This window comes from Panthera tigris, chromosome B4 (assembly GCF_018350195.1).
Source record: "Panthera tigris isolate Pti1 chromosome B4, P.tigris_Pti1_mat1.1, whole genome shotgun sequence".
Lineage (NCBI taxonomy): Eukaryota > Metazoa > Chordata > Mammalia > Carnivora > Felidae > Panthera > Panthera tigris.
The window spans coordinates 120,900,874-120,917,855 of NC_056666.1; the positions used below are offsets into that span (position 1 = coordinate 120,900,874).

The following is a 16,982-nucleotide window of genomic DNA, read 5'->3' on the forward strand; positions in this document are numbered from 1 at the left end:
TTTCAGCGTCTGACCTCCGCCCTGACGGTGCAAAAGCAATGGCGAGTAAAACCACAGGTGCCTCAGCACAGGTCAAGTCAGCACCACGGAACCAGACTAGTTCCTTCCGTCTTCCTCACCACCTTGCACTCGGAGTTAAAATCAGAGGGCCGGCTTTGCCTTGGCATGTTCTTGCTGAAGCATAAAAATTATTCATTTTATTAAACCTTGGTCCTCGAGTACACATTTTTCCTACCTCTATGTGGCAGTGAAATGCAAAGTATATATAAAGACCTCACGCTGCGTGCTATAGCGCAGTGGTTTTCTGCAGAAAGAGGGCTGGTACAACTGAGCCGGAGGCTGAACTAGTGACTTTTCTCACACAATTCCATTTTACTTGAAAAAATGGCCACTTGGCAGGCATTTTTAAGAAAACAAATGGAATGAGCCTGTCACTGTGAAGAAAGCAACTTAGAGTTTTTGTTGTCAGCCTTTCAATGAAAAGTGAACTTTGAAGCAAAAATTGGAATTTTGGGAAACTCCTATCCATTGCCATGGACTTGACAGCCCTCAACACTTAAAAACTTTTCTCATGAAAAAATTTTTTTTCTCATGAAATAGGCGGTGATATTAATAAATGTAGTTTTTATATTGAATAAGGGAATATGTCAACATTTAGAAGATCTACGTAATGTGGTGAAGTGATGTTTTCCATTAAAAATATGCATGGGTAAGATTTACATTAAAAATGTAAGATAGATTAGTGGATTTTAATGTAACAGAGTATGAAAAGTTAATTGAAGTGGCTTCAGATTCCACGCTGCAGCTCACCTTTAAGAAATCACAATTTATCATGTTTTAGTGTAGGATCAAAAAGGAATATCCATAATTGTCTGAAAAGTTTATTAAAATATTTCTCGTGTCTGTGCAAAGCCAGATTTTCTTCATTTAAATGACTTCAGCCAATACAACACATTACAACAGACTGAACACAGAAACAAATAGGAGACTCCAGATATCCTCTATTAAGTCAGACATTAAATAGATTTGCTAAAATATAAAATAATTCCATTAAAATGTCATTTATGTTGTTATCTTTAAATTAATAACTAGATATTTGAAAAGTTCAGTTTTAATTTCTAATATGGTAAATATTGATAAACCCACATAAGCAGAAGCTGAGAAATTGCTTTTTTGGGAAGGGTCCTTGATAATTTTTTTTCTTTTTCTAAATTTTTTTTTTTTTGATGTTTATTTATTTTTGAGACAGAGAGAGCATGAACAGGGGAGGGTCAGAGAGAGAGAGGGAGACACGGAATCTGAAACAGGCTCCAGGCTCCGAGCTGTCAGCACAGAGCCCGACGCGGGGCTTGAACTCACGGAACCGCGAGATCATGACCTGAGCCGAAGTCAGACGCTCAACCGACTGAGCCACCCAGGCGCCCTGGGTCCTTGATAATTTTTAAGAGTATGTTAGAAAACTGAGACCAAAACATTTGAGAGTTCCTGTTCCAGGGGAAAGAACACTGGACTGGGGGCCTGGATATCTAAGTTCTAGACCATGTCTGCCACAGACAATTGGGAGTGAGTTGATGGACGGATGGATGGATGGACGGATGGATGGATGGATGGATGGATGCAAGAAAGCATGAAGAGTGGGATGCCTGGATGGCTCAGTCGGTTAAGCGTCCGACTTTGGCTCAGGTCACAATTTCATGGTTCATGAGTTCAAGCCCCGTATCGGGCCCTATGCTGACAGCTCAGAGCCTGGAGTCTGCTTTGGATTCCATGTCTCCCTCTCTCTGCCCTTCTCTCACTCATACTCTGTCTCTCTGTCCATCTCTTAAAAATAAATAAACATTAAAAAAATTTTCTAAAAAAAAGCATGAAGAGTATACATTTTCTTAGTAGATTCAGAAGCCAATCTTTTTAAGTTGAATCCTGTTTCCATCATTTATTAGCTAGTGACCTCAGATAAGAGACTTGATCTTCCTGAGCCTTAATTTGTTCATCTGCAAAATGGAGATAATAATAGTATTTGACAAGAGTGCCTGGGTGGCTTGGTCAGTTAAGTGTCTGAGTTTGGCTCAGATAACGATCTCACAGTTCATGAATTTGAGCCCCATGTCAGGCTCTGGAGCCTGCTTTGGATTCTGTGTCATCCTCTCTCTCTCTCTGCTCCTCCCCTGCTCACACTCTGTCTCTGTCTCAAAAATAAATAAACCTTGAAAAAAAATTTTTAATAATAGTACTTGACACATCAAGAGGCTATCAGAATTAAATATATTGATCCATGTTGCTGCTTTACAGAGTGTTTGCCACATAATAAGCTCTCAATATGTGTTAGCTTTTATTATGATGATGGTTTAGTTTACTATAGAATCTGGCTGAGTCTCCTTTTCCTTATATGTAAAGTTAGGGAGTTACACGATCTCCAAATTCACTTCCAATCCCAACAATCAGTAATCATCATCATCATCATCTCCTCAAGTTTATTGAACACCTACTATTCTCAACCATTAATCCTCACAACAATTGTACAAATTAGGTGCTTTCATCATCCTGATTTTATGGAACAGGTGTCTGAAACCAGAGCTACCATGTATCAGATCCAGTACTCAAACTCAGATCTCTAACTCAGAAGTTCACGCTTCTAAGTAGAGCATAGGACTCAAGCCTGACTCCAGGTTCTTTTTTTTTTTTTTTTTTTTTTTTTTTGAGAGAGAGAGGACACAAGTGAGCAAGAGGCAGAGAGAGAGAGAGAGAGAGAGAGAGAGAGAGAGAGAGAGAATGAATCCCATGAGGGGCAGAGAGAGAGAGAGAGAGAGAGAGAGAAGCATGGCTCACCCAAAGCGGGGTTCATGTTCACCTGAAGTGGGGCTTGAGTTCACCTGAAGTAAGGCTCGAACTCACCCAATGCAGGACTCAAACTCTCGAACTGTGAGATCATGACCTGAGCCAAAATCAAGAGTCAGATGCTTAATCGACTGAGCCACCCACCCAGGTGTCCCAAGGCTAACTCCAGGTTCTAATCCTGGCTGTGTCACCAAAGGCACATTACTCAACCTCCTATCCTCCTGTTTCTTTATCATAAAGTAAAACAGTACCTATCCTACAAGGTGGCCTTGAGGTTTAAATTAGTCCCTTCATCAAAAGTGTTTAGTCCAGTGTCTGCCACATACTAAGCCCTCAAGTGCTGACACCTGTCTCATCCCTGTGAACCTATGAGCCTTTGACTCCCTGCTTCTGATGGGTTTGCAACAACATGCTCTAGTATCTTTATGGTGTTTAATTAATGAACATTAGTACATAGTGGGCTAGGGCCACCTATTATGTACCTCGTAGCCACATGGGGAGAAAGTTACTATCCAATTCCAACAGAATTACCTAAATAACAACTGCTAGGTACTAAAACTTTGTTTTGTTTTTTTCTGGTGAGAAAAAGTGGGCACTCCTATCAGCTAATGTGCTGCCTATGGATCTTTTGTGGAATGTTCATTGCAGAATTCATTTGCTGTCAGAAACTGAAAAATATATATAAAGTCCTACAAGAAAACTTGGTGTTTTTCTATAAAGTTGTTTTAGACTTATAATGACTGTAAAAATAGGAAGTTGCTATAAAATCAAGGACGTCAAGGATAAGTTCTGTTGAATCAGACTGTGAAAATATCTCTGCTTGAAGAAAGCATTTAGAACTAAAATTACCATACATAATCTTTTAATGGCACATCTAAGATTTTACTGTAGAGACATCAGCACAAGAATATCCCAGTGACTCTCATGCCAGCATGCTTATGTAAGCCTATTTCCAGTGTACTCTACTGATCGCAAAATTATGCTGTTCTGCCCTCACTCAGAGCCTCCGAAGATTCGCATCCCAAGGCACCTGAAGCAAACCTATATCCGCAGAGTTGGAGAAGCTGTCAATCTGGTTATACCTTTCCAGGTAATAATTCAGGGGCACTTATTTTCTCTTTCCAGTGCTGGGGTGTTTAAGAAGTAGAGACAGGTACTCTAGCACTTAAATTCATCATGACCCAGGACTTCCTCAGAGGGAAAGTAGATAAATAATGCAAGAGATCTGGGGAGTGATTAAACAATCTCGTGCTTGTTGAGAAATCTATCAAACTGATAGATTTTCATTCTGCATGAGATAAATGATACCTAGCTTGGACTGGTCTGAAGACAGGGACTACAGTGGGGCAGAGAGGAAACACCAAGGAGATAGCAAAACAAGAAATGCTTGAAGATGCTTTCTGGTCCTATATATCCGTAAAAGTAGTCTTCATTTTAAGTGAAGCTCTCGGCGTAATATTCAGGAAAACATCATGTGCTTACTTCCCATGATTACCCCAAACCAAAGGAAGAGGGATAACTGAATGTTGAAATCTTGATGCCACTAACTGAAAGATGCAAACACTGTTAAATCATGGCTCCAGCAAAAGATTCTATTGTTTACAAGATTGACCAAGCCTCACCTATAATAATCAGTTTTGGTCTCATAAACACACACATACGCATACACACACACACACACACACACACACACACACACACACTGTACCACCACCCCATTACTTGTCTGACTCCTTTTAGGCCCCTAGACAGCACTATTCAATGGAACTTTCTGTGATGGTGGAAATATTTCACAGGTTCAATGTCCAATATGGTAGCCATGAGCCAAATGTGGCCATTGAACACTTGAAATGTGAAACTTGGAACCAGTGCAACTGGGAAGATTAATTTTTAGTTTTCCTTAATTTTAATTTGCTTTAGTTTAAACAGCCTTGTAGTTGTTACATCAGACAGCAAGACTTTAGAATTAGAATTTAGGTCTCTGCACACATTTGAACACACACACAGCTCATTCAGACCCAGGCTCCCATGACAAGCAAGCTAAAAGACAGCCAATTCCAGCATCAGCACCCGGGGCCTGCAGCTCGAAGAAGTGATTACCTTCTACATAAAGTGTGCGAAATCAAAATGAAAGCCAAGGAGGACATGAGTATAAACAGGGCAGGGGAGGAAGGAGGTGGCTTGACAAGGTTCCTCCCACTTCTCTCCCCACACAGCCTCAAATAAAATCAGGAGTTGGCACTAGGCAGGCACGTGGGCTGGAGTGGGGCTGCTGAATCTGGGCTGCAAAATCTCCAGTTTTTATACCACGTCTACTAATGCTAATCCCAATTCCCACATCTTGGGAGTCTGTGTGTCTAACTTCTGACTGGGTCTGGGGGGAGGAAAGACCATGAGAACAGGGACCTCACAGGTATGGCATCCCAGAGGCTGCTCAGCTGCCAGGAAGGGGGCGATGAGACCATTGTGTCATGTTCATCTATTTGCGGAACCTCAAGAGTTCTCATGAACATCTCGTTTGATCCTAAGAAATACCTTGTGAGGCAAGAAGGGCAGATTTCCTTACCACCGCTTGACAGGAGAAGAAACTGATGTTCAGAGAAGTTAGGTGACTTGCCCAAGGTCACACAAGTAAATGGCACTTTCAAGAGCAGAGTCCCTGTCTGTGGACACTTCCTCCAGTGCTTTTTTTTTTTTTTCCACTGCATATATTATCGGAAAACTCTGGTTTTTGTTTCCCCAGTAGTGAAAGCAAATTGTACATTTACAGAAGTGAAACCTGGAACTGTTTTTCCTTATCTTTAACAGTATTGTTCTCCACTTCCCACGTGTAAGTCTAAGCACCCCGACCATTCTTCAAGCTCTGTAGGCAGGGGTTTGATGTGGGTCTCTCACATTTTTTATCATAACCTATCAACAAGCCATGTTAGGAGCCCAAAGGAAGGCTATGCCTTACCTGACTGAATTAATCTTCAGCTCCTGTCTGCAGGGTGAGCCTGGGTCTTTGGAAATCCTAGGAAGTTCCTTTGTAATATAAACCAAAACATGTATTTTTGAATTAGATTATAATCCCCCAAAGCTTGCTGTTAAAGCATAGTTTCGGTAGCTAGAAAGAGCAGAGAAAGAACTGTAGACAAGTCTGAAATGAGTGGTACAATGCTGTGGAAATACTATCATGTACATTTAGATAATAATAAAGCACGTATGTAGTGTGCAGAAGCTTTAGGAACTTCAGTCTTGGGGCACCTGGGTGGCTCAGTCAGTTAAGCGTCCGACTTGGGCTCAGGTCATGATCTCACAGATCGCGAGTTCAAGCCCCGCATCGGGCTCTGTGCTGACAGCTCAGAGCCTGGAGGCTGCTTCAGATTCTGTGTCTCCCTTTCTCTGCACCTCCCTTGCTTGTGCTCTGTCTCTGTCAAAAACAAATAAACATTTAAAAAGAAATTGGAAAAAAATAATAATAAAAGAACTTCAGTCTTTATAACCATTCTGTGAGATAGGTACTGTCATTGTTCTCATTTTACAGTTTGGGAAATTGAGGCAGAGAGAGTTTAAATAACTTGCCCAAGGTCACACAGCTATTAAGAGGTAGAGTCAGCATCCAAATACAGATTCCAGGGCCCATGTTCTTAACCATTATGCTATGTTATACAGGCTTTGGAGCTAGAGAGACCTGGCGGTAAGACCTGGTTCCAGCACTTACTTAAGTCACAAGGCCTTAGGCAAGTCACTTAATTCCTTTATCCAAAAAGTGAGGATAATGACATTTATTATCTTGATGGGAAGATGAAAGGAAATAGTAAACCTCATGTACCTAATGTAGTGCCTTGCACACAGAATGCAATCAACAGGCAATGCCAGTATTACTGTTTCTGCCATAGTCGCTGACCACCAGGCTGTCTCCAACCTTGCCGAAAATGGGATCAGCAACTGTCATTTTTTGTAACACCGGAAAAAAAAATCTTGAAACCATCTGTTTTCCCTCCCCCTCTACTTTTTCCTGTCTTTCTCTTTAGGGAAAACCAAGACCAGAATTAACTTGGAAGAAAGATGGTGCAGAAATTGATAAGAATCAAATAAACATTCGCAACTCTGAGACTGATACAATCATATTTATCAGAAAAGCAGAAAGGAGCCACTCTGGGAAATATGATCTGCAAGTCAAAGTGGAAAAATTCGTGGAAACGGCTTCAATCGATATCCAGATCGTTGGTAGGTCTGGAAGAATGTTCTGTCAAAGCAATATTTGTACTAATTGTCCTTGTCATTAAGGCAAGAGTAAGAATTTGTGTTAGAGTGGCTTTCCATAAAATTCTTTTTTTAGAATTAAAATTACATTGGTAAAATTTGTATTTCAAAATACCTTTTTTCTTACTAGAAAAACTAATCATGGAGACTTAGGGCATATATGTTAAAGAAAATTAATATATGTACTTTTTAGTGCAAACCATCTGTACCGCTTCATAATCCAGTTCTCTCTTATTCTGTTTCTCAACTCCTTGATGATGAAACTATTTCCTGTTTTGAATTCTGGCATAAAAAACAAAGCAGATTCTAAACATAGTTTAACATGTTTCATACCACACCTAAATTTTTCAACTAATACAGTTTTAATGGAGAGGGAAGAGTTTTTTTAAATGTAAGGAAGATGTACCTAAATAGTTAAACACCTAATTGGTTATTCCTACAGGGCTAGATACTCACTCTCCTGTCCAAATAAATGAATAAATAAGTGTAGGTCTTACTTCTGTCCAGAGTTAGGGTAATAGAGGGAGGATCTCTCACAGATAGGCCCTTCTCACTTGAACTGTTTTGTAATTTTTGCAATGCGAAGAAATTGCATTTAAGAGCATAGCTACAGAAGCCTTGTTTCCAGTCCAGTCATTTTTATTATTATATTTCAGCAAATTTGCTGAAACTAGGAGTTTTCTCACTAAAGGAGAAACTTCCTGTTGGCTGAAATTTCACGCCCTTTAAGCTAAGTACTGTCTTCCTACTGGCTAACCGTTCTTGATTTCTGTTAAGTTGAGGGGAGTGCTGAGGCTACCCTGTGCCCTTGGATCTGGCTGGGCTCCATTCTAATGGGAACCCCCATGGAAGCCCCCACTCTAACGGGAGCCTCCAGGTCTGGAAGAGCACCTTCCCTCTGAAACACACAGAAGGACTTCTCTTTTCCACTTTGCCATGTAGTTACTTTAACAGGTAGTTCTAAGTGCCCAGGACATTGCTTGCACACTCAAAGTGTTCAATAAATAATGATTATTATTCTAGTTATTTTATTGGTTTCAAATTTAACATTGGCAGAGAGATAAAATAAGTTTTCTTCATGCACGTTAAAGGCACCTTTTGGGTACAGCAGAGGAACCCACTCACAGGCTGTGGCCTCCGTGCCTCACACCAAAAGCCAGAGCTGCTTGGCCCAGATGGGCTCTAAGATTTGGAGCCCAGGGTCAGCTTACATTTCCCATCAGGCAGTGTAGCTTTGTGATTCATTGCCAGTAGCCTGCTCTTGGAGTGAAGGTTGATGAGGTTTGAAATTTCATTTAAATTTTCCTTTCAAAATCCTTGTCTTTCCATGAAGATAAAAGTCAAGAGTTTCCAGATGAGCTTAGCTGGAGTGCATTCCACTCTCCTAAAGTTTAAGAATGGTGAAAGAAATGTGGGTAGAGATGCAGGGAAGGAAGGGCATTTTAAAATATCTTCCTACAATGAAGTACAGTAGTCCTGTTTATTGATGGAGACAGGTTCCCAGACATCTGAAACTGTGAGTAGTACCAAACTCTATATATGCTGTTTTGTCCTATACATACATACCTATGATAAAATTCAATTTATAAATTAGGCACAGTAAGAGATTAACAAAAGTAACTAACAATAAAACAGAACAAGTACAACCATGTACCGTAATAAAAGTTAATCTCTCTCACAAAATATCTCACTGTACTGTACTCACCCTTCTTCTGATGATGTGAGATGATAAAATGCCTACATGATGACATGAAGTAAGGTGAATGATGCAGGCGTTGTGACGTAGCATTAGGTTACCACTGACTTTCTGACACTGTATCAGAAGGAGGAGCATCTGCTTCTGGATCTTGGTTGCCTGGGGTAATGGAAACCTCTGAAAGCAAAACAGCCATTAAGGTGGGGGCCACTGCATATGTTGGGAGGGAAAATGACCTCATAATGATGTCATGAATTCGTCCTCTAGACCGTCCAGGTCCACCTCAACTGGTGAAGATTGAGGATGTCTGGGGAGAGAATGTTGCTCTATCATGGATACCACCAAAGGATGATGGAAATGCAGCCATCACAGGGTACACGATCCAGAAAGCTGATAAGAAGAGCATGGTAAGGTCTGGCCATCTCTGGTTCAGCAGCAGCAAAATCGCATTTCATCAAAAGTAAAGGGGGGCAGGGCATGAGGTCCTCTTAAGGACATGAATATTTACTTTGCTTGGTTATCATGAGGCTAAAACAGTATAAAGCAGCTGACATAGTGCTCAATAGAATTCAATAAATTCATTTGTTCAACAAATATTTAGTCACTCTGGATTCTGACTCAGATTTATATCCATGCAACTCTTTCTCCTTGTAAAATAAATGTTGGATAACATGTATAGAAAGAGACCAGTTAGAAAAGAAAGATTCTGAAGAGAACAGCATGTGCAAAGCTCCTGAAGAGGGAAGGAGCTTATTAGTGTGTTCAAGAGGCAACCTAGTCGGAGTATGATTTATTATTACCTGTATTTAATAGATGAGGAAACTGAGGCTCAGAAAGGATAAATGACTTGCTAGAGATCACCAGTTTAAATGTTAAGGTCTAGGTGCTCCTGCATCAGAATCCATCCTCTACACCGTACTACTGCCCTACCTGTATGTGAATGAATGAATAAATGAATATTTGGGCACACAATGGCATCGAGCCCCTCTTCCTCTTCATAGGAAGAGTGAAATATCATACTTAATGATATTGACAGGAAGTCTTCAGGCATTTACGCTAGTAGATGTCAGGAAGAACTTGTCTTCTTGGATAGCCAGTCAAGTCCAGGTGAACCTGGACGGACTTTCTCACTGTTGACTGAGTTCTAACTGGTGACAGAGACTGATCCCCAACCTCTGCACCCCTGTGTTTCTGTCTGTCCAGTGTAACTCCCAGGAGATACCACACCATTGTCTCATTGTGGCCACAGATGCTACTCTTCACTTAAATTCCTGTTGTCATTCATAACTTCATAGACATTTTTTTCATTATGTGTGCCAACACATTAATTTATTCTTCATTCACTATATGTTGAGCACTGTTCTAGCTACTGGATCAGGGGGAAAAAAAGGAGCACTCACAATCTAGGCAAGAAGAAAAACATTATAAAACCAAATGACAAAGCAATACAATAAATGCTGGAATAAATTTTGGAATAAAGTGCTCTGGGAATAAAGGAAGTCATAACTACATTTGCCTGGTGTCCTAAAAATATTCAAAATATGGACCACCCGGGTGGCTCAGTCGGTTAAGTGTCCAATACCTGATCTCATCTCAGGTCTTGATCTCAAGGATGTGAGTTCAAGCCACTTTGTGTTGGGCTCTTACTCTGGGCATGGAGCCTACTTAAAAAATATATATCTAAAATACTGAGATAATGATGGCCCCTAAAAATTCTAAGAAAAATCCTTTTCCTTTATGCACTTTTTATCAGAAAACGTATTTTCTTGGGGCACCTGAAAGCATGTGGCTCAGCTGGTTAAGCGTCCAACTCTTGATTTCGGCTCAGGTCATGATCTCATGATTCATGGGTTCAACCCCAAGTCTGGCTCTGACAGGGCGGAACCTGCTGGTGATTCTCTCTCTCTCTCTCTCTCTCTCTCTCTCTCTCTCTCTCTCTCTTTCTTTCTGCCCTTCCCCCATGCTCTCTCTCTCTCTCTTTCTCTTTCTCTCTCTCAATATAAATAAAAATAAAATTTAAAAACATCTAAAAAATGTATTTTCTCAATTAGTGGTACTAAACATCTGTGGTTCTCTACTGGTTGCAAGATAAACTTTGAGACCACTATATTTCTTGGTATCGTGAGGAAAAATTGAAAAGAAAATTACTTGTTTTAGCTTCTCATTCATTCATTCATTCGGGTAGTCAATAAACATTTATTTTGTGCATAGTACCTACTATGTGCCAGGTATTATAATAGGCACTGGAGATACAGGGGTAAGAAGAAAAGTTGTGTTTTCTTCTCATCGTGCTGTGTCCATTTCAGTGGAGGAGGTAGACAGGAAACAAGTAAAACAGTAAATATATGATGTAATTTAAGGTAGCAAGTGCTGCAAAGAAAACTTAGCCAGGTTAAGGTGAGAGAGTATAACCAGCACAGAATGGTGGGAGGGTGAACAGTCAGGGAAGAGGTTTAATATCTGAGCAAAGACCCGGAAGAACCTACTTTAATAATATTAGGCAAACTTATTGGGTGATATTAATTTTTCTCTAGTGATTTAGCATCATCTCTTCTTCAGAATAGATGTTTGCACAAAAATCCTTCTTTAACATTTTTTTTTCAAATTTATTCTTGAGAGAAAGAGAGAGCGGGGGGGAGTGGCAGAGAGAGAGGGGGCCAGAGAACCCAAAGTGGGCTCTGCACTGACAGCAGACAGCCTGATTTGGGGCTCGAACTCACAAACCGCAAGATCGTGACCTGAGCCAAAGTTGGACGCTTAACTGACTGAGCCACCCAGGTGCCCCTGTTTACACTAAAATTCTAAAATCAGATGTTGTTATACAAAAGATAGGTGACAGACACTGTACACTTAGGAAGAAAATATAAAGGTAGGAGTTGACATCTAGGGTATATGAATCTAATGTGTAAATGAAGATTAAACTATAGGGGTGCCTAGGTGGCTCAGTCGGTTAAACATCTGACTCTTGCTTTCAGCTCAGGTCATGATCTCATGGTTCGTGAGTTCAAGGTCCCTCATCGGGCTCTGTGCTGATAGTGTGGAACCTGCTTGGGATTCTCTGTCTCCCTCTCTCGCTGCCCTTCCCTGACTCACGCTCTCTCTCTCTCTCTCTCAAAAAAAAAATAAAGATTTTTAAAATATTAAATTATACATAATCAAGTATAAGTATATTATAAAATGTTAAACAAATTAAATGTACGTTGTTAGTACTCTTAATATAAAAATCAGTGCTATTTTTCTCATAGTTAATAAAACATCCCCACTGTTTATTCTAATCAACAGTTGGAATAGTTGTGTGTTTTTAGATGATTTTTCTCAAAAAAAAAATTTTTTTTTCCTTTAGGAATGGTTCACTGTCATTGAGCATTATCACCGAACCAATGCTACCATTACTGAACTGGTCATAGGAAATGAATATTATTTCCGGGTCTTTGCTGAGAACATGTGTGGCCTCAGCGAGGATGCAACAATGACTAAGGAGAGTGCTGTGATCGCCAAGGATGGTGAGTTAGCAGTGGACTCATATAAGGAGGTTCTGGACTCAATTCCAGTATGTGGGGGTGTGAGGGGTTTCCTTTTGTTTTTGTTTTGTTTTGTTTTGTTTTGTTTTATAGAGGCTTCCCTACCACGATTAAATCCAATCTCCAGCCCCTCTCCCTTCCCTGGAGGTCTGGGGATGGGACTGAAAGTTTGAAACCACTAATCACAGCTGGCAACAAGTCCCCATCCTTCAGTCCAAAGGTCACCTCATTAATTTAACAAAAGACCCTTTTATAACTTTCCTCCCTTAGGAAATTTCAAGGGTTTTAGGAGCTCTGTGACAGAAATGGGGCCAGAAGACCAAATATTTACAGTGAAGTCTTGGATTGCGAGTGTTCCGCAGGACACGAACATTTCTAATGTCTTTTTATGAGATAAACGAGTTGTCTTGCAGTGCTAGGAGTATGTGATGCCGGTCATCACGTGATCATAACTAAGCCAATGTTTCCTGAAATTCACTTTGATATACCAGTGCTTTGGATTACAAGCATGTTTCCGGAATGAATTATGCTTGCAAACCAAGGTTTTAATGTATTTCTTATTATAAATCACAATATTACAACTGGACATCTGGAAACCCCAGTTTTCAATGACTAGATGTTCTCAAGAAGACTGGCTATAGAGATGTGGTGAAAGGGAATTCAGAAACTGATACACACACATTTTTAAATTGTGGTAAAAATGTTTGAGTAAAATGTTGATTTTTACCAGTAAAAATTTTTATTTTTATTTATTTTTTAACTGTTTATTTATGTATTTTGAGAGGGGGTGGGCAGAGAGAGGGAGAGAGGGCATCCCAAGCAGTCTCCACTCTGTCAGCACAGTGCCCAACGTGGGGCTCAATCTCACAAACTGAGATTATGACCTAAGCTAAAATCAAGAATCAGAGGCTTAACTGATTGAACAACCCAGGGTGCCCCTTATTTTTATTTTTAATATTGCATTTTTTAAAAAATATAAACTTTCTGACTTCTTTCCAACTTCTGGGCTGTGGGTCTGGATGGCTAAAATCAGAGATAGGAATTTCATTTCCTCATAAACCACTGTCCTTAAAGTCCTCATTGCTCATTGCCTTTACATTAAAATATACTGTTGATCAAAATATTCAGATACCAGATTCTTCTCAGTATTTCTTTCAGTCTCAGATGACCATACTGACTTTGTGTCCCAGGTGCGATTGTCCGTTTGTACACTTCAGAATGAATGTTGTGTGGAATTCACCCATATTTTTACATGTTTTTATAAGCTCAGGGGAGTTTTAACCATGAATAAAGTATGCCAAGAATGACATATTCTCAGGCCAATTTGTGTTTTTCTAATGCTTGTTTTTAAGGTAAAATCTACAAAAATCCAGTGTATGAAGATTTTGATTTCACGGAGGCACCCATGTTTACTCAGCCTTTGGTTAACACCTATGCTGTGGCTGGTTACAATGCCACCCTGAACTGCAGTGTGAGAGGAAATCCTAAGGTACCATTTTTTCAATCACATTAGTTAAATTTAAGAATTAGTCCCAAATTCCCCTTTGTTTTTAAAAATTTTTTTAACATTTTAATTTATTTTTGAGAGACCGAGCATGAGTGGGAGAGGGGCAGAGAGAGAGGGAGATACAGAATCCAAAGCAGGCTCCAGGTTCTGAGCTGTCAGCACAGAGCCTGATGCGGGGCTCAAACCCACAAACCATGAGATCATGACCTGAGCTGAAGTCGGACACTTAACTGACTGAGCCACCCAGGCGCCCCCAAATCCCTTTTTTGTTTTATGTTAGACACATTATAATTGCAAATAACAATATAAGTTGTGCTATTGTATCTTTTTCTGGGATAGGGAGGAGAGTGCAGCATTGTGGTGTTGGTGGATAATTAGGTCCACTATTTAAATACAGTAGTAAAAAAATGCTTATATTTCTTTACTAAATAAAAGATGACTATTTAGGAAAACCCAAAACACCCATTTTAAAAAATACTGAGAGGTAAGGAGATGGAAGTAATATTGTTTCACCTGAAAAATCTGGTGGTAATATTGATTCATCAAATTTTCTAAAATAGATTAAAGCAAGTGATGATACTGTAATGCAAGGCAGAATATAAAATGTGCTGTCCTAGGAAGGAAGAAATCATATCTGATTGAAGAGATTTAGAAAGGTTTTAAGGTTTCTTGATGGCATTTGAAAAGAGCAACGAATTAATGAATGTTGCCCATAGAGATATTTTTTTCCTGGTGGCACCGTGGAAAAAGTGCCCTAGAATTTGGAAACATTGCAAAGTGGTATGATTCCTGCATATACCATCAGCAGGAATAGATGAGTCAAGGGAGAAGTTACACTGAGAATGAGAGGAAGATCCTGAATTCATCTTTATTTGGAAGTGATGTCGGTACAAGCAGGAATGACCAGGAGGGAGAGGAGAGGTCACCAGAGCTTAAGAGAAAGGCCAGAGCTGTGACTCATCCTAGGCATGGGGGTGCTATATTCCATCTCTTGGAGCCGAAACTATAGAAAGGAATATCATTGAGGAAAGAGACTAGTAAGCAAAAAGCCAAAGTCCAAGGGGTAAGCCTCAGTGAATGCTCCCATTTGAAAGGACGAAGAAGGATGGAGGGAGGAAGATGATGGTATGAAGGAGACAGAAAAGAAAGTCTCTAGAGTCTGAGCAAGGCAAAAGCATATAAGAGGCAGAAGAGAGAATATGGAGAGTGTACATTTACCAAAGGGAGAAGAGAATATGGGAAGGGAGGGGGGAGGGTCAAGGGTGATCGAATGTAATTCAGAGGCCAAGGAGAATAGAGTCAGCTTCCTGGGTGACTGGTCGTTACTGATCTTGCATTATCTGAAGTGGGCCCATTCCACTAGATGATGAATAGAGCTCTTTGAGGAGAGATGAAATGGTGAGGAGGCATAAGCAGCCCCTAAAGAATTAGAAAAGAATGTCAGGAAAAGGAAGTGGGGAAAATCAGATGGTTGTGACACCTTATGAGGATTCTCTGAAAAATGCCCAGCAACATTCACTCTCCAGGGTAAGTTGACATCAGGAACCTGTAGATCAAATTAGAATGCATCTGAATTCATTTGGGAAGAGAGCCCCAGAGCTGTCTTCTGAACAAGTCTGGCTTGCTTCAGATCTGCCCATTTGTTTTCTTGCCAAGCACCATGTAGAATTTAATTTGAAAGGAACAGTGCTCAAGTAGATGTGGATTCTTCTCAGATATACTTTCTTTCTAAGCCATGCTTTAAAATTTGGTCACTGGCTTTAATGGTCTATTATTTATTATGCTAAATACCGATATATTTTGACTTATTTTCTTCAATCTTAACTTCAGCCCAAAATAACCTGGATGAAAAACAAAGTTGCTATTGTGGATGACCCAAGATACAGGATGTTCAGCAACCAAGGGGTCTGTACTCTGGAGATTCGCAAGCCTAGCCCCTATGATGGAGGCACTTACTGCTGCAAAGCTGTCAATGACCTTGGGACAGTGGAGATCGAATGCAAACTGGAGGTGAAAGGTATGACATCAAAGATCTCATGTATAAACTGAAATGAAAGAAAATCATTTATTTATCGTCCTTACTGCAAAATCCAAATTACGTGCTAAAATGTTTGGGGGTGGCAGAGGAAGGGGAGAGAGAATTCTGGGACAGAAGACATTATTACATTCTGCATTCACTCTGATTTGTTTAAATAGACTTATTCTCATCTCTTGCAATTCTTGTTAACTAAATGAATATTAATGTCAGTGGAACGCTAGCATGTGTACAGCATGGTGAGGATGAGTAAAGTCAAGGGAATATGACTTTCATGATATAATCCATTTATTTAAAAAGTCTAGTGCAAAAGCTCATCTAATGAAGCTACAATTAAGGAATTTACACTATTTTTAATTAGTTTACTATTTTGTGAAACGTCTAATATATATATGGGTAAGTTTGCTAATTTAGCATTTAATATTGCACATAGAGAATATAGCATATCCATATTATTGTATTATAATCAGTTGCTTTTAAAATCTCATTAAAAATTTTCCATTTATAGGTATGTATTTCATTTATACTAGTTTTTAGAAATGCTGCAACTAATGTAAACCAAGAAAACATATAAGGACTTATGTGGTAGAAAAGTCTCAGAATAACCTGTCATCTTAATCAATTTTTATAGTAATTGGGTGTAATTTTTATACTGGAGTTTTTTTCTTGACAATCGAATGGTACTTTGGGATACCATGAAAACTATAGCTGTCAGAGTCTCTGTTATGAGATAATGGGTGACATGATCCTAATGTCTTTTCTCTTTTTCTTATTATGTTATATTGCTTTTCTGTGATAGCCAAAATCTTTATTTTTTCTACCTCTCTGTAATGAAGAAATTATGATTCAAAAGTCAGAAAGATAACTTTGTAAATATCTATTTTAGAAAAAAATAGTAAATACTTAATGTATTAATATTAAAAAAGAGGTTTTAGTCTTAAATCTAGTATAAATAAAGACACTTCTGGAAAAAATTTTTTCATAACTTAAAAAAACAGTATTCTTTCTGCTATGATTTCTGTCCATTCTCAAGTAATACAGTATAGTAGATTGATAACTGAATAAGTAGAAATGTTTAAATTTTTTTCTCTAAAATATAAAACAATAATATTCTTACAAAGTGTCAAACATGACTATTGA

The 16,982-nt window shown here is 39.3% G+C and overlaps 1 protein-coding gene across 1 annotated transcript in view; it reads left to right on the forward strand.

Annotated features, from left to right (window-relative positions):
• The window catches only part of MYBPC1 (myosin binding protein C1), a 139,995-nt gene that overhangs the window by 119,489 nt on the left and 3,524 nt on the right, over positions 1 to 16,982 (forward strand). The window contains exons 23-28 of the mRNA XM_042993709.1: positions 3,837 to 3,925; positions 6,852 to 7,047; positions 9,047 to 9,186; positions 12,123 to 12,282; positions 13,653 to 13,789; positions 15,638 to 15,824. Coding sequence (XP_042849643.1) covers positions 3,837 to 3,925; positions 6,852 to 7,047; positions 9,047 to 9,186; positions 12,123 to 12,282; positions 13,653 to 13,789; positions 15,638 to 15,824 — 909 coding nt within the window. The remainder of the gene's footprint in view (positions 1 to 3,836; positions 3,926 to 6,851; positions 7,048 to 9,046; positions 9,187 to 12,122; positions 12,283 to 13,652; positions 13,790 to 15,637; positions 15,825 to 16,982) is intronic.